The sequence below is a fragment of the Cololabis saira genome, chromosome 8 (genome assembly GCF_033807715.1).
Source record: "Cololabis saira isolate AMF1-May2022 chromosome 8, fColSai1.1, whole genome shotgun sequence".
Classification (NCBI taxonomy): Eukaryota; Metazoa; Chordata; class Actinopteri; order Beloniformes; family Belonidae; genus Cololabis; species Cololabis saira.
This window is the reverse complement of record NC_084594.1, coordinates 15,905,490-15,927,799: the sequence shown is the minus strand read 5'-3', so window position 1 is coordinate 15,927,799 and position 22,310 is coordinate 15,905,490. Positions and strand designations below refer to the sequence as shown.

General features: G+C 42.1%; 1 protein-coding gene across 9 annotated transcripts in view; it reads right to left on the bottom strand.

Annotated features, from left to right (window-relative positions):
* Positions 1-22,310, bottom strand: part of rap1gapb (RAP1 GTPase activating protein b) — a 134,575-nt gene that overhangs the window by 10,716 nt on the left and 101,549 nt on the right. For 7 of the 9 annotated variants that reach the window (XM_061726902.1, XM_061726894.1, XM_061726895.1 and 4 more), the window contains 13 exons: positions 14,801-14,848; positions 12,647-12,685; positions 12,356-12,541; positions 11,921-12,024; positions 9,908-9,986; positions 9,763-9,816; positions 9,594-9,677; positions 9,400-9,500; positions 8,848-8,977; positions 2,722-2,877; positions 2,492-2,563; positions 2,316-2,402; positions 1,081-1,224 (listed from right to left, as the gene is read on the bottom strand). In XM_061726902.1, coding sequence (XP_061582886.1) covers positions 1,081-1,224; positions 2,316-2,402; positions 2,492-2,563; positions 2,722-2,877; positions 8,848-8,977; positions 9,400-9,500; positions 9,594-9,677; positions 9,763-9,816; positions 9,908-9,986; positions 11,921-12,024; positions 12,356-12,541; positions 12,647-12,685; positions 14,801-14,839 — 1,275 coding nt within the window. In that variant the 5' untranslated portion in view covers positions 14,840-14,848. Of the gene's footprint in view, positions 1-1,080; positions 1,225-2,315; positions 2,403-2,491; positions 2,564-2,721; positions 2,878-8,847; positions 8,978-9,399; positions 9,501-9,593; positions 9,678-9,762; positions 9,817-9,907; positions 9,987-11,920; positions 12,025-12,355; positions 12,542-12,646; positions 12,686-14,800; positions 14,849-16,378; positions 16,415-17,981; positions 18,211-22,310 lie in introns of all 9 variants that reach the window. The other 2 variants (XM_061726897.1, XM_061726896.1) reach the window with 2 other exon arrangements.

Here is a 22,310-nt window from a genome sequence, read left to right as displayed (position 1 = left end):
CTAAATGTGTTTGTTATAACTGATTTCATCCAAAAAGCATATTTTCTGTATTATAGAGTAAAAGTGATGTCGTGATTCACCTGGGCTTGAGAGTGGATATGTGTGTGGCTATATGCACGACTATTTCTGAACACTTAGGGGCAGAGTAGGTCAACGTGCAGGAAGGAGCTGTGTGAAGGAAATGCCGGTTCACAGACGGTTGTAAATGAGCTCTGCAGTGGACAGAAAGCCACATCTTTCATCTAATAAATTGTCACTCGACAAGGGCGAGTCTGGAGTTCGGCTTTGTGACATGGAACACAGTGTGAGGAAAGAAAGACCGAGACAAATGACTGAAAGCAAAGGAGACAGCTCAGCAGTGAAATTTACACATCTATCCTGCAGCACAGACAGAAGGGGAGAGGAGGAAATCTTTGCAGAAGAGGTGTGAAAGACAGAGGGAGGGAGCAAGTTGGTTCTTGACAGTGGTAGAAGAGGAAGAACACAGTGATGCAGTTATGAAAGAAAGATGTTTCTTCAGAGATAGCACAGTGAGAAAGTCAAAGAAAAAAATATATATAACCGCCGAGAAGTAGTGATTGCCATTGAGAAAAACAGTGAAGGAATGCTGCCCACAGGGAGACAGACAAACTGCATCATCAGTTCAGTAATGAGGGGCCATTAAACCGTTCATCAGGCACACACCATCACAGTTCCCACTGCTGGGTCTCAGCCGCCGAGCCTCCCTCTGCCGCCCTAATGGTCATTGACGGAGCACTCTCTGTCAGAGCAAAGTGCCTCTCAAGCAAGGGGCACGCTGCAGCCTCCAAACCTCCGCCATCATGTGAAAACACCCCGAGATCAGCAGTCACAGCCAAGTGAGGACAGCAAATGCCACAGGACTGGTCCTTTGAGATACTGCACATTTTCTGTGCTTTGTTTTGTGATGTGTGAATACCCAGAATCCCAGCCAAGAGACAGGGGGAGGAAAAAAAACAAAAAAAAAATCCGTAAAGTTTTTGAACTCCTCGCCATTCTCTGTCATGCATGTGCAGTTGCAGATTACCAGGGCGCCTCTTCACATAAGAGATGATGCTGTACCTTAAAGGATTCAAAGAAGCCGCCACCTCCTCCTCCCCCACCGTTCTCCAGCTTATCTTCGTCTCCACCCAGACCCATCATGGACTGGCTGTTGATGTTAAGCTCCTCATATAACGTTTCCAACAGCGCCGAACGCGTGCGCTCCTGACAACAACGACAAGAAAAAGATGCTTGAAAAAAGCAAAATTGAAATTTGATTTGATATCTTTTATTTAGATAACATAACATAACCACAAAAAATAAATAAATGGGCCGCTCGGTGATGCAGTGGGTTAAGCAAGTGGCTCATATACTGAGGCTACAGTCCTCCTGCAGTGGTCGCAGGTTTGAATCCCGGCCTGCGGACCTTTGCTGCATGTCATCCCCATTCTCTCTCTCTACCCCTTTCCTGTCTGCAACTTGAATAAAGGGCCACTAGAGCCCAAAAAAATCTTTAAAAAATAAATAAATAAATAAAACAGCAGAACAATAAATTAATAACATAAAAAAGAACAATAATAGTCACAAAATAATAAATGTATCATTGTAAACAAATAGGCGAGAATTAATAAATATAATAGCAAATGTGTAATGCTCGAAAAAGGAGTAGGAAGAAGTAAAAAACTCGTACCCCTTAGTAGTAACTTGTAACCTGCAAAGGTCCAAAAATTTGGAATGAGCTTGGTAGTGCTATAAAAGAGTCTGGATCTCTCTCAATTTTAAAAAAAAGACTAAAACATAAATTGTTATTAAATTATGTCTCTTATTAAATTTTTTATGTACCAATACCTGATGTATTATTTTTATATGAATATATTTGTATCTAGGAAATCTGAGGAGGTCTCAGGGTTTTTTTTTTTTTTTTTTTTTTTCTTATTTAGGTTATAAGGTTATATATTGTATGTATATGTATTATACAGTATGTGTAATTTATAGTTGTTCTGCTGTGTGACTGGGCCCCTATTCATAAGCTACAGTAGCTTCTGGGGAGTCCCATTTTACAAACCTCAATTGATTATTATCTGTATTTGTGTTTTTTTTTATTATTTGTAAAATAAACTCTAAATAAAGTCTAAACTAGTAGTATTTCACAACTCAATAGTATTTTTTTCAGTTGGATCCTCGTTATTAAATATGAAAGAAAAGAAAAATAAATTCCTCATGTAAAATGTGCAAACGTGCGTGTGCTCCAGTGTAAACGCGTACACCTCCCATTCACACTCCCATGGTAATGTGCGCATCAATGTGCTTCTCACCTCCAGCTTGGCAAACTTCTCAGCCTTGTAGCAGGCATACTCTGCATTGATGAGTTTGGTGAAGAGGAACTCACGGAACTCAGGACCCTGAGGAAAGACAAGCACTTATTTACGACTATTTGCGAGGTCTGCTGCGTTCACAGGAACGCTGTCGATGCACCTGCGTGACTGCCAACCTTTTTGAAGATGGCCGGGTCGGGTAGAGCGGGCCCAAAGAAAGGAACGTCATCCCTCGCTGTCACAGACACCTGGAGGAATAAAGCAGACGAGCAACGTGACTCCTCAGAGAGGATGCAGTGAAAAAGAATGACATTTCATTAATAATGTGTGAGAGAATGTGAAATGCTTTTAGCAGGTCCCTGTCAAAGTTTCATTGTGCGGAATACCGTCTATCCCCTAAACCAACCTTGAAGGTGACATTGTCCGTACATGCGTTCTCCACCTGCACCACCACGTATGCATGCAGGAAGTTGGACTGGATCATGTCGGGTACAAAGGGTGTGTTTTCTTCCTGGAACACGATGGCTACGATGTCATTGCCTATGTGTCTCTTCCTCTGCAGCTGGGGGACACAAAAAACAAGAAGCTAATAACTGCGGAAATATCTGAAATAAGCACTCTCAGCATCACCTACACAAGCCTGTCTCAGAACCATTCCTAGGAGATACACTGGAAGATTGAGAGAAAACAAATACTCCATAGTATCAACCAAAAGGCTGAGATTATTTAAAGGAGTGCAATACCCTATCTGAGGTACCAGACAGTTCTATAAAAGTCAAATATAGTCAATTTATTTCTCACAACTAAAATAAAGATGCAAATATATACAAAGCACTGTATTTGCTACATATAAATGCATGTTTTTAAATGTTAGGCAGTAACACTATTCCCTTTTTCTAGTATTTAGTAGTATAACTAATTACAAATAAAAGCATATCTACACAAATGCTGATATATGAACTTCTAGCCGAAAAGTTTGGGTCACGAGGTGCCGATATCAAACAGACTTATTTATTTCCTGCAGTTTCTAACCAGGTGATGATCAGTGTTTCTGACATTATATTAAACTTTGGAAAGGTGTTTAAAATGCACCAGCCTGAGCCTGAGCAGGGAGAGGAAAACACTGCAGTGACTGAGGATGAACGTGTGAAAGAAACAGACATTATGAATTGGAAAGTAATGACAGGTTTCTGCCACCTCGCCACACATGTGCTTCCACTTCATTTTAGGGATTGACAGCTAAAAACAAAACAAAACAAAACACCCTGCAATGTAATTTTCTCTCAGGCCCATCATCACTTGTGGAAAGAAACATTATTATAACGGCAACTTAAAGTGCAAAGAGCTGCTTTCATGCACTGCAAAAACAGCCACTCTGGAAATAAGCCTAATATTTCTAAACCTAGTCAAATTGGCTTATTTTAAGCAAAAATAACTGCTAGTGGGGTAAGAAAACATTTCTTGACTAGAATTCTCAAAATCAGCATAATAGTCGGACCACTAGACGAAACGTAAGACTGATTTTTTTTTTTATTTTCCTCGAAATTAGTTTCTCTTGGGTCATATAATTAATATACTATTAAAAGTAATCTGAAAAACATTCTACACCTACTGCATACAAATATGACTTCAGATGCAGTTTCACAGATATAACAGGCAGATCTATATTTTAAGGAGGAAATCAACCAATTTGATGTCATGTAACAGAAAGTCAGATTTTCTATGAAGAAATAAATAAAGTGATATTGCTTCTGTATAGAATATTATTGTGAATAATGAGCCCAATAATGATTATGACTTTGCTGGAAGGCTTTGAGTCAGCCACAGCACCGGTAAATCACCTAAAAGTGGTGAAGTGTCATCTCTGCTTCAGTATAACTGTGCTTTTTTTAGTCCCAAAAAAACATTTTAGGTTTGCCAAAGACATGGACTAAGAGTGCAGCGTGACCGTGCCCGAGTCTCCGTGGCGTAAGAAAGCTCTGTGTTGTTCAGTATTACGGACGACCTCTTCTTGTGCTGTAATATGAATTTGTTCTGTCAGGTCGTTGCCTTTTACAAGAAGTTCTATTTCTCAAAAGGCTCACGGGCGTCTTCTTTCTTCGAGAAAATCCATTCAGATTTCACCTGGCATTAGCTGGAGCACAGTTTACGTTTGAGACAGTTCAGTGATGTCCCAGATTTTCCGAATTGGACTTCTGATCGTTGAGATTGTGACTCAGCTCATCCTGCTCAGTGCGAGTGCAGGAGAGATGCACCGAATGTAGCAAACAGATACAAACCAATGATACGGAGAAATTATGGACCAGGAGTACATCTCACGGCTTTCGACAGTTGTAAACATAATACACGAGCGCTAATATTTACTCGGAGATTTAGAGACGATGATGCCATTTGTCTTTTCAGTAACAGGTAAATGACTTTGGAGCCTCTTTGTTTGTGCAGCCAGTCTGTTCATTAGTATGAGAATAAGCCCCCATCTGGTTCTGGACCTGGCGCGGTTTCAGAACCTCGTTGAAGTTGTAACAAATGTGCCACAAATGCAGAAGTATATGGAGCCTTTTTACTACCCCAAGAATGTGAAGGAATTTAAAATGTTCCCAGCCTCGTGATTTCTAGTACTTCAACCAGTGCATTTACAGAGAATAAAAGACTCCCCTGCGAAAATATTAGTCCAATCTCCAAGGTTTTGATGAAATGTAGCGATGAACAGTGGACATGGATTTCTAAAACAACAGCCGACTGAGTGGCAGGTGTTACGCATGGTTGCAGATGCAGGTTACTACGGCATCGGCGCACGCTTATTAGCTGTCACCTTCGATAGCCACTCTCTCACAAATGGCTTTCTGAACCCAGACAGCTGGGAAACATTCAACCCATTTTCTGCATCCAAATGTGCTGAAGGGAACACAACATCACCACGGTCACTTAGACACAAACTCAGCGAGTGCAGTGTTGGATTGAGACACTTGACATATGTTATTGCTTTATAACCTTTCAAAGGAGGGCACATTCAGTCGCGTCCGGGAGGAGAAATTGTGCCTTTTCTCTTTTTTGCTGTGCTATTATGTGTGTAGCCTGCCTCCTTCCTCTGTTCCCGGGTGAATCATCCCATGTGGGTGTTGTTTATGTCCTCTGTTTGTCTCCATGCCTTCGCAAAAGGTCTGCCTGTGGAGGGTTACTGAGGAAACAAAGTTCAAATCGCTCGAGGCTCCGAGGAGCTAAGAACTAATGCAATAAACTGCTGCACGGCACCAAAGAGATGAAGGTTTTCCGCCACAAACCAATAGAAGAAGAGCTTAGATACCATTAGAGAATATTGAAATGATCACGAAAATGGTTTGACTAAAAGAAATTATATGTCTGAAGAGAAAAAGAGAAAACAGCAGAGCAAAAGAGGACAATGAGTCTGACAGGTTCAAATATTCATAGTAGATCTACAAACATGAACGTTTGTGTTGCTTTCACATTGTTAAGCGTTTTATGGATCAACTTGTTCCTATTTATTGAGGTAGCGGTAACATATTTAAGAAGATCTAGCTTTAGTGGGATAAGAGGAGCTATAGTGCTGTCAGCATGAAAACCTGCAGTAGAGTCGCCAACACGACACAGAAAATAACAAAAATGAGGTATTGCACATTATTTAAGGTGGTATGGAAATGCTGCTGCTCTGTTACCTGTGAACTGAGCTTCAGTTTAACTCTCAAAGAAGGATCTCAACAGAGCTAATCCCAAAATGGCTAATTCCAAGCATCTGGAATTTAGAGTAAATGGCAAAGATTAATGGTTAAAACTAATAACTAGAAGTTTTCTGAGTGGTAAACTCCTTGGATGAAAGTGCCAAGTATGATATCGATGAGGAGGAGATTTGGAAGATGTTTGGAGAATACGATGATTCTGTGCAGTTGGAAAGTTGGGTAATAGCAGGTTTTATTGTTGCATGTGCAGATGTTGAGAGCAATCTACAATGGCTGTGTCAGGGGCTTGACTTACGGTAAATCGGGAACAACTGATTCCGCAGTTGCTGACCCTTTTTTCCCTCATTTGTGGGTGAGTTTTTCATGTTGCAGCTGAGGGTCAAGACAGGGTTACACATTAACCTGATTTGCCCCAATGGCAACAATTGTTGCCAAAGTGTATCACTGTCATTTTCGACTTACAATAAAAATCTCAAAGGTACTAATGCAACTTTTTCGAATTATATGCTAGAACACAACTTAGACAAAAGTTTCGATTTTCTTTAAAATTGTTTCCAAGTGACATCTGTTTCCTGCTCCTTCCGGCTGAAGACATGGCAGGTGAAAATCGTCCTGGAAAGAGGTCATTTTGATGAATTTCTTATGATTTTCCCCCAATCATATTGATAATTATTTAATCATTCAAATCTCCAGAGTAACCCTCCCCCCAAAAATTGTACCTAGGATTAATATTTTTTTGTTCATGGACTTATTTTTTGTGAGGGGCAACAAAAGTTGCCAGTGGGCACATAGTTTGTCGCTAGCTAAAGGAAAACACTGTCTGCAGGATTGCTCCTAATTCACTTCAGGATGGCTCATTTTGGTCCTCTTAGAATACTCTCCCTAGCTAAATAAATTCACAGGTATTGAAGGACTGTGTGTATAGGATTTTTATACATTATGGGTTAGGGATAGGTTTTTTTTTAGGGTTAATGGTTCAGTCCTGGGCTTCTCCAGCACACTGAACCCCTGGCTATCCCTGACGTTCGTCTGTTGAGTGGATTGGATGTATCAAAGCGTTCATCCCTGTAAGAAACTTCCACAGCGTTGAGCTGTAGTGTCGAACACTTCAGTCCTCAGCAAGAATAAAACCAACGGCTGCCTCTATTGACCCAGCTGTTTCTTGTTTTCTGTTGATGACCCCCTGATTTCTGCTGCCTGGAGGGGATTGGCCCAGGTCCACACACCTTCATCTCTGCCCTCCCCATTGGTTGGCAGCCCATCCAATCAACGCTCCAGAGCCATAGACCCAGGACATAAAAGACACGCTCAACCTTGATTTGGGAGGCAGCTGGATGTGCAGCTACAGCTCACCTCAAACGTGAGACCTGATGATAAGACTTGTAACTGTATGGGTAGTTGTATTAATTGTTAGATGGGGCTTTGTTAGCTTCTGTTGTTTTTTCTGACTATCGTAACGGCCCTTTCGGCTTCGCCTTCTGTTAAAATAGTTTTATAACTTTTAGCCTGGTTTTGGGATAGTTTTTGTATATGAACATCTTTTGGATGTTCGATTTTGTTTAGTTTATCGTGGCCCCCACCCCTTTTTTTGTCGTTTTGTCGCTTCAGGATCATTGAGTAGCTGGTTTATTTACTTTTCAGATAGACGTTTTGATGTGTTGAGCAGCATCTCGACCCCCAACTCTGTTTATATACATTACCCACTGTGTGCCCCCCTTTTTTTTCTTTGACTTCACAACAAACTCCTGTGTTTCACATTTGACATCTTGTCACGATTTCTGTTGTTGCAACTCCCCAACCCGGGGTGAGTTGGGTCGTAACGCACCAACTGCCCCCCCACGCAGTTTGTGCCGTGTTGATCTGCAGTCTACTGCACCAATGTAACACGATTAGTGGAATATCTTAAAAGAGGCATATTAGGGAAATCATCACTACTCCTGTTCTTGATCACATATCTTTGGGCGTCTGAAATCACTACCATTTTAAATATTCAGGTAGAAAAAACACCATCCCATCACCTTGTTTGGAGCCACCCACCCGATCAGAGGTGAACCTTCCCATCTTTATCTACCTATGACTTCCTCCCAAGTTCAACTACAAATCTGGGAGGCAAACTTTTTTTTTTGTGTGTAACTAAAAATTTACATTTATCGGTAATATAACGTACTTAAGTAAGAAATGAGCTAATAATGCTCGACCAGTACTTCTGTTTTCCCCTTCATCAATGAATGCACTACCAACAGCAGCAACAAAACTCAGAGTTCAGAGTTTATGGAGTCTGAATGGGACAAAGGAATTTTTAATGAGCCTTATCAGTGAGCGGGACATTATGCATCTGCAGTACATTTATTTTAACCATCTGGGCCACTTCCACACATGACTTGTATAAATCATTTACTCTAAAGTAGAAAGCACCAATTCTCTGCATGCAGTGCAAACAGGGGACATTTAAATATTTTAGAAATAGATTTCCAGTTAGTTTGGTCTAAGGTACTGTAGCACTTCTGTGAAGAACAGGTACTCCATGCTCTCTTATATGACAACCTGTTTCATTATCATGTGTAGTTTGTCCCCAAATGTACTTATGCATGGTAGCTTAATGCTGCAGGGCGGACCTTAATTTTTGCAGACCCATGAAGGAGAAAAAGGGAATATTGGTATAAAAAACAGCTGCACATTAATCGATCAAAGTATCCATGTCAGCAAGATATTTCACCAACACTGCGGGAAATTGTGTCAACTTGTTAAATGAGACTTTACAGCCTCAGAAATCTACTGGTGGTCTTGAAAGCACTAAATAATTAGTTCGATGATTAGTAGCTGAAACATAATCGTACCTGCTGCGAGTCTCCTTCTGTGTAAGGCAGCTTGGTGGACACGTGAAACATGATCTCCTTATTGTGGAAATTTGTGTAGTAGGATTCAGTTCCTGTTTGTCCGTGGGTGACATCCAGTCCCCCCCGAAATCTGGAGGAGCAAAGGAGAAACGGGGGCGTTAACACATTACCAGCAGAAGCGACGGAAACGACAGAACAAGGCAATGAAAGGTTTTGGAGATGTACATAGGTGAAAGAACGAGGGCAGGTGAAAGATGAATAAACGGAGCCACTGGAGAACAGGTGTGAGCTCTCAGAGCGCTCGGTCCGCCGCCATCTTTCTTCATGGAGCGAATGCCAGGGTCACTTTATCGGCCCACTCTATCATAAATTACATTTATGCTAACATTATGATTCATAATGTCAGCAAAACTACAAATGCTGGGTATTTAAAGACTGCTCTGATTAATAAAAAAAAGGAATAATAACCTGCATCTGACGGATATTATGTGGAGCGTTTTATAGAGGAAATTAACCAAAGCAGTTTAAAAATCTGCTGAAAAGCATCCAAACCCTTTGAAGTCGTGAAGCTCGATCTTCACGCCCAGAAACTCCAAGAACTCCACGAAGGCAGGACTTTCTTCCATGTTCCCGAACAGCTCCTCCTCTGTCGTCTGCGAGCGGGAGATCGAAAAGCATTTTCAGGAGGACTGACACATGACTTGAAAAGCAAAGGTTAGTGGCGGCGGCACCCCAAGCGCGTTCACCTGGCCAAACTTTTGATAAATGACCCCGAACTTGAAGTTGTTGCTGATTACATGCTCATCAAAGGTGACGATGAGCCTCGATGCCTGAGGACGGAAGAACAGGAAGCTCTCGTGAGGTTGACGGTGCTGATGATTGGGAGCGAGCAAGAGAAAATGGATCACCGCCTACCTTTGGGTAGAGGACGGGATAAAACCTATCCACATTCACTTCTTCGCAAACAAGCTGCAAATTGAAGAAAAAAAAGAATCCATTCACTCTTATCAATTTTGAAATGTAGCAGAAGAATCATTTCAGTATGACAGCAACTACTTACCTTGGCCATCTGAACCACGTTGGGAAACTCAGTAAGGCAGGAAATGGGAATCACGTCCTGATAGGTTTTAAGCTTTGTTCTGAAAGGTAAACAGTGCAAAAAAGTCTAAATCTTCATTGTTCTGTTTGTAATCCGAGTCTATCCTCCTTCAGGGTTTAATTCTGCACTACTTAGCATTCAATCCAAGCAAACTGTCGATTCAAAGCGGACGTTTCTTGGAGCTGCGTGGAACATAATTGTCTTTACACTTGACATCTTTGAGGTAAAATTGCCTGGGAGAGGCTCGACTGGGCATCATTACTTTTTAATAGGTTGCTGCTCTTTGCAAGGAGCGCAATGAAGAATAGCTGGAAAACTGAGCACCCACTGAAGTCATTCATAACAAGGTTTCCAAGATAAATTGAAAAAAAAACAGAACAGTAACTAACCCAAGTTCAGTGAGATGATAAAGTATCTTTTTAACGGTTTACTCTTGAGTTGATGTGAATCAATATCCAATACTTTTACAGAAAATATCAAAGTAAAGACTGCTGGTTAATGTAGCATAAAGAAGCAGCAAGAAAATCCACCTTCCAGCAACTCAAAAGCTGTAATAACAGAAGAAAATAAGGCTTTTTGACTCTTCAAAACCCCCTTCAATTTTTTAGTTCTATCTCAGTAATTAAGTACCTCGTGCCTTGGATGTCTCTGTGGGCAAAAACAGCATGATTTATTTTTTCTTTTGTCTCTCCAAAACCCAAAAGCACATCAGGATTAGATTTGGGAATGATTCAAATCTGCTGCCCGAGTGCTGGAGTGTAAGATTTACTGGCGGCGTACTGATGCACTGATGCAACTGCACTTTCAGATCATTGTTTTCTGTGGTGTTGACCGCTTCATCTGTGACAGCCTTCCTAGCTCTGGGTTTGGCAACGGAAAACTAAAAGCCGAACAATTACATTTCCATAACGTGTTGGGGGTTTTACAGTCCACAGGGGATTTCAAGTGAAATTAAGAAAAGATCATGACTTATCCTGCAGGTCATTCAGGTTCTTTAAATAATACTGTGACTCAGTGTGTGCTATTTCCACCAAGTGAAGCGACTGTGGTTTGCACCCGCGCGCTAGAGGACATCACTATGTGAAAAATGTTGTGGGCCTAGCGGCTGTTACCTCATTTCACACTCATCCACTCTGAAGATACATTACAAAGAGGGAGCCCACTTATTAAAATCTGAAGAGGAGTCTCTCAGGTGCTAAAATTAATTCACAGGTTATGCTGTGGGCCGAGCTCTGCCGCTCTCCCCGTCTGTCTTTAGCTGAATGTGAAGAAGTGGGGCTTCAGGCGATGGTGGGTAGGAGGCATTGCACTTGGGACCAAAACCAGATGAATTGCGTGATGACTATACCGAGTAGTTTTTGGCACCTCTGAATAAAGTCACAGTTTAAACTGAGAGGCAAGGATATTTTCACTGCACCACGCAAAGTGAAGTTGAGTCTTATGCAATGCTCATTAATGTCCAACACATGCTTCTGTGTTTCCGGGCAAAGTTTCCCAATCTGTGATGGCATCATTAATTGAATCCGTTTAAATGTTTAATAAGGAGTTAGATGGTTAATAATAACAACACCAGAAGCAATGAGTTCCTCATTATCCTAAATGTGTTTGACGGGAAAAACTAACTACAGACATATAAGGGCGCCTTGTAACACCAAAGGCCCTCGTCCCACAACCCCGTGTGTCATTAGTACTAAATTGTTACATTACACAAAGACAACGTGACGGAACTGAGAAAAAATCTTCCTGTTTTTTTCATGCATAACATAAAAAGAAAAGTATAATGGATATCGGTTTCCAAGCATGCACAAAAACTTGCAAATTTGCAGCAAAAAGTTGAACATGAAATAAATGTTGCACTGGGTTTTTCAAAAGAGTACAGGCTGCGACTACAGAGGGAGAAGCAAGCAGGGGGAGAGCATCATTATTAGAGAAAAGAAGTCAGAGATAAAAAGAGAGAACAGCAAGAAACTGTACCGTAGCATCAAGCGCAGATGCTCCTGATCTCCAATGACATCATACTTCACTGAAAAGACCAAGTGGCCCAGGGCGACATCCATTGTGTAATAATTAAAGTGTTCCTGCGGGCAGATGAGTGGAGGAAAAGTTAAAGTTGGTGTGACTGCTTTTGCAACAACTGACAGTGGATGACTTGATAATAAATGAGCAATAGAGAGGGTAAAAAACAACCACAGTCCTCTATTCAGGAAAAGTTTACGTGTTTTACTTCAGTTATTATATCATACATTCATATTTAAACACTGTGTGATCTAAGGAGGTTCTGTCAAGACTCTTATGAATAAAACAAAAAATAATACAAGAATAAATGGACTAGAGTAGATTTAAACTATTTAACTATTTAAACTACGATACACAAAATAAAACAACCCAGACTCCTTCCAGCACTCCCACCTTGCCCATGAATTGCTTCCTGTAGATCTTGGCGGTGCTGTTCGTCTCCAGTTTGATGTGAGAGGTAGGACAGGGAGTTTCATCTGCCTCCGGCGGGTCTTTCGGTTCATGATTGGTGCCTTCGATCCAGTATCCTCCAAACTGGGGCAGCAGGATGAGTGGAAAAGGACTTGTGCGACCGAGAACCTGACAGCGAAGAGCAGCGGAGGTCAAATATACAGCATGTTGCATGTGATTTATTTGTTCTGAGGGGACATTATGTGTTTCCATAACGACGGTCTGCGCGTGTACCTCATGAACGCTGGGATAAGGGATGTAGTCTTCTTCTGTCTGCAGGCAGAGAAACGAGTGTGAGTCAAAGTGACACACAGCTGCCTCCACTCACACTTTCAGTTTTGCCTTTTTTAAGGGACAATTAAAAAAATTGCACGGACATTTTGACAGAATATCAAATACATCCTGCTGTGCACTTTTTTGAGTTGGGGGGGGCTTTTACATTGCACTCTCACGTGGTAGTTTCCTAAAAGGACAAAGACTTTGCAAGCAAGTGACAACTTTCTGAGCCCTGTTGCACTTACGCAATGCTTGAGAAGCCATTGTAACTTGCAAGTTTATTAAGCAAAATTTAACATCCCTTATTTTCTAACCTCTACTGACTAGGTGCAAAAACCTCCCATAGAGAACTGAGGCGGACTTGAATAACTTGTCCCTGGTTACTGCCAGTGAGTGCATTTCATTCCCATCACCGGCCAGTTTATAATAACAAATATTTTATATCAAATATTATCTTTTCCCGTCCGGTGACATTTGTTTTGTTGCACTGCTCAAACGTGACATGCTGTAATTCATGTTGACATGCAGGAGATGGTGTCAGCATGTGGATAGTTGAGTGTAAGGACGGTGGGAGCCTCAGACTTAATTAAAGTGGCAACTTTGACTGAATTTGTAATTTGTTTTGTCTCCTACAGACAGAAAGGTTATGTTGCTTTTAGGATGCTGTCCAAATGTACTTGAGTTTGGTCTCTTTTTGTTTTCTCTTCAGTCATGACTTTCATTTTTTCTCTGCCAAGATGTCCAAGGGCTAGACACAAAGTACTAAAAGTAATCAAGTTTTCCTTAAAATGAAACAGAAACAACACCATACCCAGCACTCGAGTTGAGGGGGGATGAGGGGGGATGGCATCCCCCCTGAAATAAAAACAGTCAAAATCATCCCCCCTTTCCATCCCTTATGTAATTTCATCAATGAATGTGGTTTTACTGCTCTTTCAACATTTAGAGTCATCACCAGAAAAATAACTTATTTGACAATTTTCACTTGTTTCAAGTAAATTTTCACTTGAAATAAGTAGAAAAATCTGCCAGTGGGACAAGATTTATCTTCTCATTACAAGCAATAAAATCTTGTTCCACGTGCAGATTTTTCTACTTATTTTAAGTGAAAATCTACTTGAAACAGGTGAAAACTGTTGTTTTTTCCAGTGATGAGTCTTGTTTTAAGTGTAATGAGATTTTTTTTTACTAAAATGAGACATTTTAACTAGAAATAAGACAAATATTCTTGTTAAGATTTTGAGTTTTTGCAGTGATCCATTTTACTTATCTTGTGAAGGACAGAGTCATATTGATAAGTTCAGAAAACTGTTTTTTATTGTTGTGTTTTGATGTATTTGATGTAAGCCCAGTGGATATTTAAAGCTTACAGAAGGCTGCATTTAACTGCTGCTATGTCATTCCTGCAGTATTTCTGCAGGTGTTTTGGTCAGTGCTATTATTTGTAATATATTATATTATTTTTAATCAGCACAAATTATCTGTCCCCATATGATAAAATCCACCATCCCCCCTGATTTTTTTTTACAACTCGAGTACTGACCATACCACGTGATCTTACTAAGAATGCTGAGCTGAAATCTTTACTGTGGGCCTGGGATTATAATCCTAGCTTTCTGGAAGCATTATCAAGAATATCTTTTCCAGTTTCAAGATGACCCTGTCCCGCTGAGCACAAAGCCGAGCACACCTTGACTGCTGGCTACGTGGCCCCGACCTCGACTCCATCTAACACCTGAAATGTGCCGCAGCACATTCCACGAGCGAGGCCTCAGTGTGCAGCGCTGGCACCCGACTGTGGCAGGTTAATTGGAAACAAGCTTCACGCAATATTTTGACACCCAGGGTGGCGGGTGCTGTTTACACTCTCTCTGGCCCGGAGCTCAGACCTCTTGCTGACGCCGGCCGGCTCCCGACCCGCACGAGTGACCGCCGTAACCTGCCTGGGTAACGGGACAGCAGGGGACTCTGAAGTCCCAGTCCCTCCCGAGCTCGTAACTCAGGGCCAATAAAGCCGGCCTGAAAGCTGATGAGGAGAGGTTTATAGCCCGGCCAGGCCGGGTGCTTTACCGGACCATGTTCTACGAGGAGTTGAGAGGACCTGCGACTCACTTTGAGGGGAGGAGGGAGCGGGCATCTTTGCTCATCCATTCTGCAACCCTGTCGAGGGGAAAACAGAGAGAAATGACAAGGCAGAGATGATAAAAAAGGGGAAATGTGTACACAGCCTGTTCAGAGCTTCATAACGGCGTACTCAGAGACACTGTTGATAGTCGCGAGCAATGAAATTTATTGCGCGGCAGCATACTTCATAGCAATTCTGTTTACGTATGCAAGCTCAATCACCAGATGGGCCACAGAAAGAGGAAGCACAAAGGAGCAATATTTTAGACACTGTAGTGGGTAATAAAAATAAAAAAAAGCTAAGCAGAGGCCTGTGAGAACACGGGCAAAGCTTCCAACGAGCTCCAATGCAGATAACTACCCAGAATTCTTCTTGAGGGTCCATTCAGTGCAAAAAAAAAAGACGATTTTTCCAGACATTGTGTTTAATTTTAATCTGCTGACTCATAACGACCGACAGTTCCCAATGAGAGATGACTAACTAAACATTTTAAATCAGCGGCGGCCTCTGTGCAGAATGCCCCGCAGCAAAGTCTGAAATGTATCACATTTGATGCACATTGGTGGCTAAGGAAGATAAATGGAAAGGAAATGGGAAATGTTTCACTGAATGCATTCGCTGCAAACGGTTCAAATGCTTTCATTATTCTCTCGCAACGTTTAGAATATACGCATCACTTCTTGAGACGTAATATTCTCACATTGTGTGTCGTGCTTGTATTGCTTGGGTGCTTAGCAACTGACAATGAAGACGAGGGTTCATTTTGGAGACGTTTGCAGGGAAAGGCTTTAAATATCGAGTTTAAAAATAAATGCTTTGGTGATATGCATCCTCGCAGAAGTAAATCATGTAAATTCACTTGGGGTTTTATTTTATTATCTATATTGCTTCAATTTCCATCAGATCTGAAAACCTAAGCTACGTTTTTGTACCTCTTAACATTCTGAACACACTCAGATTTATCATGATAGTCTAAATAGTGCGTAAGGACTTTTTTAATACCTCCATTTTCAAGGTAATGCTGATTTATCAGCTTGATGCAGTATTTGACCACTTAGGATGGTACATATACCAATAAAAATATCTTTGCCAGATTACGACTACATATTCAAAGGCAAATGAAAAAAGCAGCTAAAAAATAGCTGCAGCTCTGACATAAAAAACAAACAAAAAAAAAACAAGCTAAATATATAGAGTCCAGGAGACATCATGAAAAACACATAATTTGACACATCTGATGACCCTGACAAAACTACCCAGTTGTGAAGAGAGAACACAAAAGCTCTGTTCAGCACATTCGGATGGGTTTTCTGAGTTTCTGCAGTCCGCTCGAAGCTGCAGATATGAAAAGAGAAGGTATACTGTATATGTGGATGCACGCGGACAAGTGTTGCTCTGATGTTGCAAAGCGAACAGACTGGAGTTTCGAAACAGAAGTGATAGAAATCTGCTGTCTGAAGTGAGGGACATTCTGCTAATGCAGCTGGGTTAAAGTCGGTGAGAGGAAGATCAGGCAAGTCGAGCAGTGAGTTCAAATAGCGGAGCCAGGAGGCCACTTACAGTACCTGTATCCTCTCGATCATGGCAAACAGGTCCGAGGTCTGGAGGAGAGAGGTGACACACACCCGAAAGGGGGACAGAGGTTTGATAATCTGCATAGCTGTGATAATATCATTTCCACACAGTCCTCCCTCTTACTTTAGCTCTGCAGGCATTCTTCAGACATTTGGACTTTCTTCTACCCCTAAATAACTTCCCCTTTGTGCTGCTTCCCATCACACACCCCCTTGCTACTTGCTACCAGTCTCACTGAGGCTCCATTTATATGCCAGGATCACCTTTGAAAGTGTTCCTCCTACAAGGTTCAAGACAAACACTGTGAGAACAAATAACTCTTTTGGGGAAACAATCGTCAAACCTCAAAGGTGTTCCTTGTTGCTAAAGCCAACAGATCGTGTAACTACATAACAGCCAAATTAGCTAGAAGACACAGTTTTTGTTAGCTCAAGGCTTGCCTTCACATTGTGTGACTAAGGCACCTTTCACACAGCAATCAAATTCAGATTGCTTCTGAGAGGAAATAAAAGTGAGTTGACACAGACTGTCTGACAGCTAGGTTTCATGTTAACAGTGGCACAATGTTGCCGTTTAAATCAACATGTACCAGCTGGTGTGCAGCTCGTGACACAGCGAGTCTTCAAGCCAGCTATGTAATTGCAGTTACACTACAGTCACTCGCTACTGCAGAGCTTAAGAGTTTTGCTCAGTGTTTTGTCCAATTAGCGGAAAGCTACAAAAATACCCGGAGGCATGCACCTTTCATCTATACCGAGGCCACATGGAGGATTTTAAGCAGCTCCGACCTGTGATGGAGCACATCAGCAGCCCTAACAACAGCCTGCTGTAGCGTGCGTCTTCAGTTTACCATGTAACACAAGCAGACTGCAGTGCCAGGCTGATGTTTCCACATGACAGCTCAAATCTACTGAAGGCCTCGCAGGCCTTCCAAAACGCTGCGAAGCACACATGTGCACATCAACATGTTCACATATGCATGTACAAGAAAAAAAAGGAAAAAGAAAAAAGATTTTCAATCCTCTAGGTCAGGGGAGAAATCTGTAAAGCATTAATAGTAGCACTTTGATCCACTTTAGACTAATACGGATGCCTGTTACCAACCACAAAACAAACAAATAAAATGACACATATTTGACCCTAGTACTGCCAGGGATGCAGCCGTGTACTGTTGCATTGTGGAAATAAACAGCACGGCATGGTATTTAGGGAAAAGCGGCTCCTCTGACTTTAAAACAAACATTGTTCTTTACTCTGATCAAATTTAACGAGACAAACTCCACACTAACCATATTAGTGCTGAATCTTCTTTGAGAGTGCAGTCCTGGACTGTGCAGGCGCTTACAGCTCTTACAGATTGTGTAATCACAAGCCCCCCCCCCCCCAACAGAATTAGCAAAATGTGTTTTACATGTTATCATAAAATTAAAAGATACAAATCTCATTCTTCCTCCAAAATCGGACCAGCAGAGCATTTTATTTGCCTGTTACACATAACATGCATGGTCCTCTGAGATACCTAAAGAACTCAGGAGCAACAGTAACCAGAGCCACAGCAAACTCTCCCCGACGGCAAATGGAAAAAATACTCACGTCACTGAAGCATCGTCTCAATAGAAACGGCTTCGTGGCGGGACTGTTGAGAAGTCCGTCCAACAAGGGACTCTTGGCCATCCTGAGCTCGGCCATCTTTCCCCCGAGAACAAGTGCAGGCGAGATGACGAGACTCACGGTGTTGGCGTGACCGTCAGCCGCACGGAGGAGGACGAGACTGACAGTGACATTTGACTCTCACAGTCACGCAGGCAGCGACGCACAAGAGCTGTCCATCACAACACATACATCTGTGTTAGTGAGAGCATGTGCTGTAATGTGAGGATATCATATCCTCTTCCTTCCTCTTTTCAACCCCACCCCCCTAAAAAAGAAAGAAAGTCTGCCACCACCCTCCTGGTGACACACAGCTGCTTTGTGGGAAAAAGGATGAAGGAGGAACAATGTACTTCCGCTCCCACTATACTCTGTGAAACAGTCTTCTCTATTTTTAATGCACTCACAGAGATGTGCATGTGCGCGCTAAAGAAACAGGAAAATGAAAAAAAGAAAACTGTTTAGTTCTCCTTTTCATATGTTATGCTTTGTGATAATTCTGTTCCTCTTTGCTGTCATCTTTACCTCTCACGTCTCTTCTCCCTCATAAAAATACTGTTTGCTTTTTGCTGAAAACATATCGGAGGGGGCATTTCCTTTGCTCAGATGATTAACGATAAGAAATGTACCAAATATGTGGAGCGGGTAGCATTTACATCGATATGTTTCCATTTCTTTGCACAAGGACTCGCTCAGATGTTTTTTAATCAATTCTCTTGCACCATAAAGTATTCAAGAGAAAATAAAACATGCAATGCGTGGAAATGCACATGTCAGTGTGTACAAAGAAAATGAATGAATGAATGAATGAATGAATGAATGAACGAATGAATGAATGAATGAATGAATGAATGAATGAATGAATGAATGAACGAATGAATGAATGAATGAATGAATGAATGAATGCATGCATGAATGAATAAATGCATGAATGAATGCATGAATGAATGAACGAATGAACAAATGAATGAATGAATGAACGAATGAATGAATGAATGAATGAATGAACGTCACCCCTGGGGACATACACCATGTGAGAAAAACATGAAGCTAAATTTCCTGCATCAGCAAATACCACGCTAGCATGATGATGGAGAAGTGAGGTACCTGGTAAACGTCATCTCTGCATATTTCAGAATGAGCTTGACATGAGAGCGTGTGAGGAAGTTGTTGATGAAATCGGGAAAGGTGAGATGAAAAGGGAAGCGCTGTGGGATGAAAGCGGGGGCTGTTGTTCTCTTAAAGCACAGCCTTGCTCTCTGTAGACCTATCCATCAGACGCCCTTCCAACATCAGCTAACAGCACTGACCTAGTTCTAAAAGGGAAAATCATTCAAGAGAATAAATTCAGCTCCAACTGTATGTTCAGCATTTTTCATTTCGCAGCGGCAGATAAACACGGCCAACGGTCTTCATCGATCTCCCTCGAGGAACACTGATGAGGGGTTTGCACAAGACAAAGTGGTTACTTTGAATAAAATCTGCACAAGTGGTGGCATTCAGTGGAAGGATTCTGCACCAGGAGTGGGTTGCCACTAAAGCACTTAGCCACCTCGGCGACTCCGCTAGCTGAAAAGAAATGACATAAAGAATCAGGTGTTACTGAGTGTGGGGCGGTAAGTACTGGAGTCACACAAAACCAGCAGTGCCAATGTTTGGGTTGTGAAGCGCGACATCTCAGTGTGAGATATTTGGACAGTCAACATGCTTTTGTGCGCTTGTCCTTCATTTTGGTGACTGCAGTTCATGGTGAAAAACACGAAGACAAACAGGAAGCAAGTGGAACGAGACGCCGAAGACTCAGCTGGGCGATCAGACTTCGTGGCCTTCAGGCTTTTAATCTGCTCACGTTTTGTCTCCTGGGCTTATTGAGACAACACAAACACACTATCACGGTTTAGTTCGTATGCCTCAGAGGCTGAAAGATGGATAACTGTTGTTTTTCCACAAGCTGTTATCGTCTTCGTGCGTATCTGCATGCACAAGAAAAGAACCAGAGAAGTAAATAGCTTAATGTTCAAATGATTCACGGATCAATTAAAGCACAAAACTGTATGTGCTTGAATAAATAAGGAGGTAATTAATATTCATATTCCAGACAGTCCAGAACCTCCCCGACCGAGCAATAAAGTTTTGAGTCCGGTTTTCCAGTTGTTCATTAAGTTTTCACAACTAGGGCCCATTTTGAAATTCCACAGGCAAACTAAGAGTGATATGCATCCCCACGCCTACTCATGCCTCATCTCTTCATTTGGGATCCGTGGGTTAGCCGCAGCCTCAAAGGCGAAGCCTTTGTTAAATGGCAGCCGAAACTTCAAAAGGGAGACAATCAATGTGCATCGAAAGCCTTGCTTTTCAGACAGAGAAAAACTGCCGTGCGTTCATCTGATCTGGCTGCCCAGACTGCCCCCTGACCTGGCTGTGACCCCTGGGACCTGGAGGACACAAATATAGTTTTCACGAGCGACCCTTTCCGCCCCCCACCTGCACCGCGGACGGGCCGATTGAATACCGCCGAGGGCGAGGTCTGCAGAGCCGAGGCGGAACGCTCTGTATGCTGAGGCAGATCTCCAGTCGCTCCAGCAAAAAAGAAAAGAGAGTTGCAATTTGATTAACATCTTCTGGGCATTTATGCGTGGAGTCCATTTTTATTACCGCTGCCGTTGAAAGACAAAACCTTTAGCGTGCAGCTTTTGAATCCATTAATATCCTGCTATTACCGTCGGACTCGACCAATCCAGGCAGCGAGTCACGGAGCACAGTGGTTTCATCACACTGTTGTGAAAACACAGAACTATAGATGGCTTAATTCTAAGCTTTCTTCACAGCAGAATTGATTTCCGACATGTGGGATTTTCACACTTGCAGCAGGAGCTAATGCAAGAACAAATAAAGACAAAAGAGGGGGGGCTTTAGAAGTGGGAACACAATGATATCTGTGCACTTTCCCAGGATGACCAACATGAGATCAGTTTGTGGCAGCATCTTTGCTTTGGTTTGCAGGAACATTGTTTTTACGACGTTAGTTTTGCTGTGTGAGACACGAGGAAACTGCACGCGATGGGCAGTCAGGGGTTGTAGCCTTGATCCATAAAATCTCAGTATGTACCTTCGCAACACCCTGTCAGATTGCTTTCAATCTCAGACGAGGTAATCGTGACAGAATCCAGAGGTACATTATTTGAGGCAATGTAAGATTGCTTCAAAAGGGCTTTACAACCTCAGCTCTCTCAGCGATGGCGGTGCCACTTTAAAAACTGATCCCAAAGGTAAGCTAACAGTAAGCCTCAAAGACATATCATTGTCAAAGCTCTGTCCACGTGTCTGTGATGAATGTGATCGCTGAAGAAAAAAAGAAGAAGACAGTAAGCCTTTACAGGTTCTCTTTTCTCAAACTTTCACTCATTTTTCCGTACCGATTCCAGTCCTATTAGGCGTCAGGGAGGCTGGCGCAATGACAAAACCGCAGCACAAGGCATCTTCATCTGTGGGTTTTACAGCCATAGCGTGCTAAACCAACCACCCGGTGAGTAATTGTACTGTAACAATTACAACCTCCTGTCACTACAGACACACACACTTCATTATGGCACATGCAAACTAAAAGATTACAGCTCTATCAAACTCACTGCTTTGCATATGAATTGCATCGTGGATGCACTCACTTGATACAAAGAAAATCTAAAAATAAGGAAAACCTTGACAACAAAGGCAAAACACAAAGGCACATTAAAATAAAGACAGTGATAATCCAACGTCAAATATGTGGATGTTTAATGTGTAATTCTGTCCACTCGGTATTTCCAGTGCATGTCAGAAACAACAGCTGTGTCTCCAACGCCATGATTAAGTCAAGAACAACTGCTGCAGATCTATATTTGTCCGATAAGCCTGCGACAGAGGACACACATTCTTCTGTCAGGCACCGCGACAGCCTGCCAATGAGAGCGAGCGCAGCGGGGGCATCACAGGCCTTTCACCTGCGGGTAACATTTGAAAGATAAGAAGAGCCAAAAAAAGAGAGGAAACCAGGGGGGAATTAAAAGGCACAGATGGAAAGAGGGTAAGGGCTGGTAACTCTATTTTAGTGCAACTATTTTGCTGGAGTCAGCCATCGGTGATGCCAAATACTGACCTCCCGCTGTAGAGGCTGGGGTTGGGGTGCAGTATTAATATTGTTTAGCAATGCCTTGGAAAAGAAAAAGAAAAAGCAACTTTGTTTTTTCCTCTATTAGCTTCTTTCAACTCCAGCCAGTGAACATATTAGTAAGT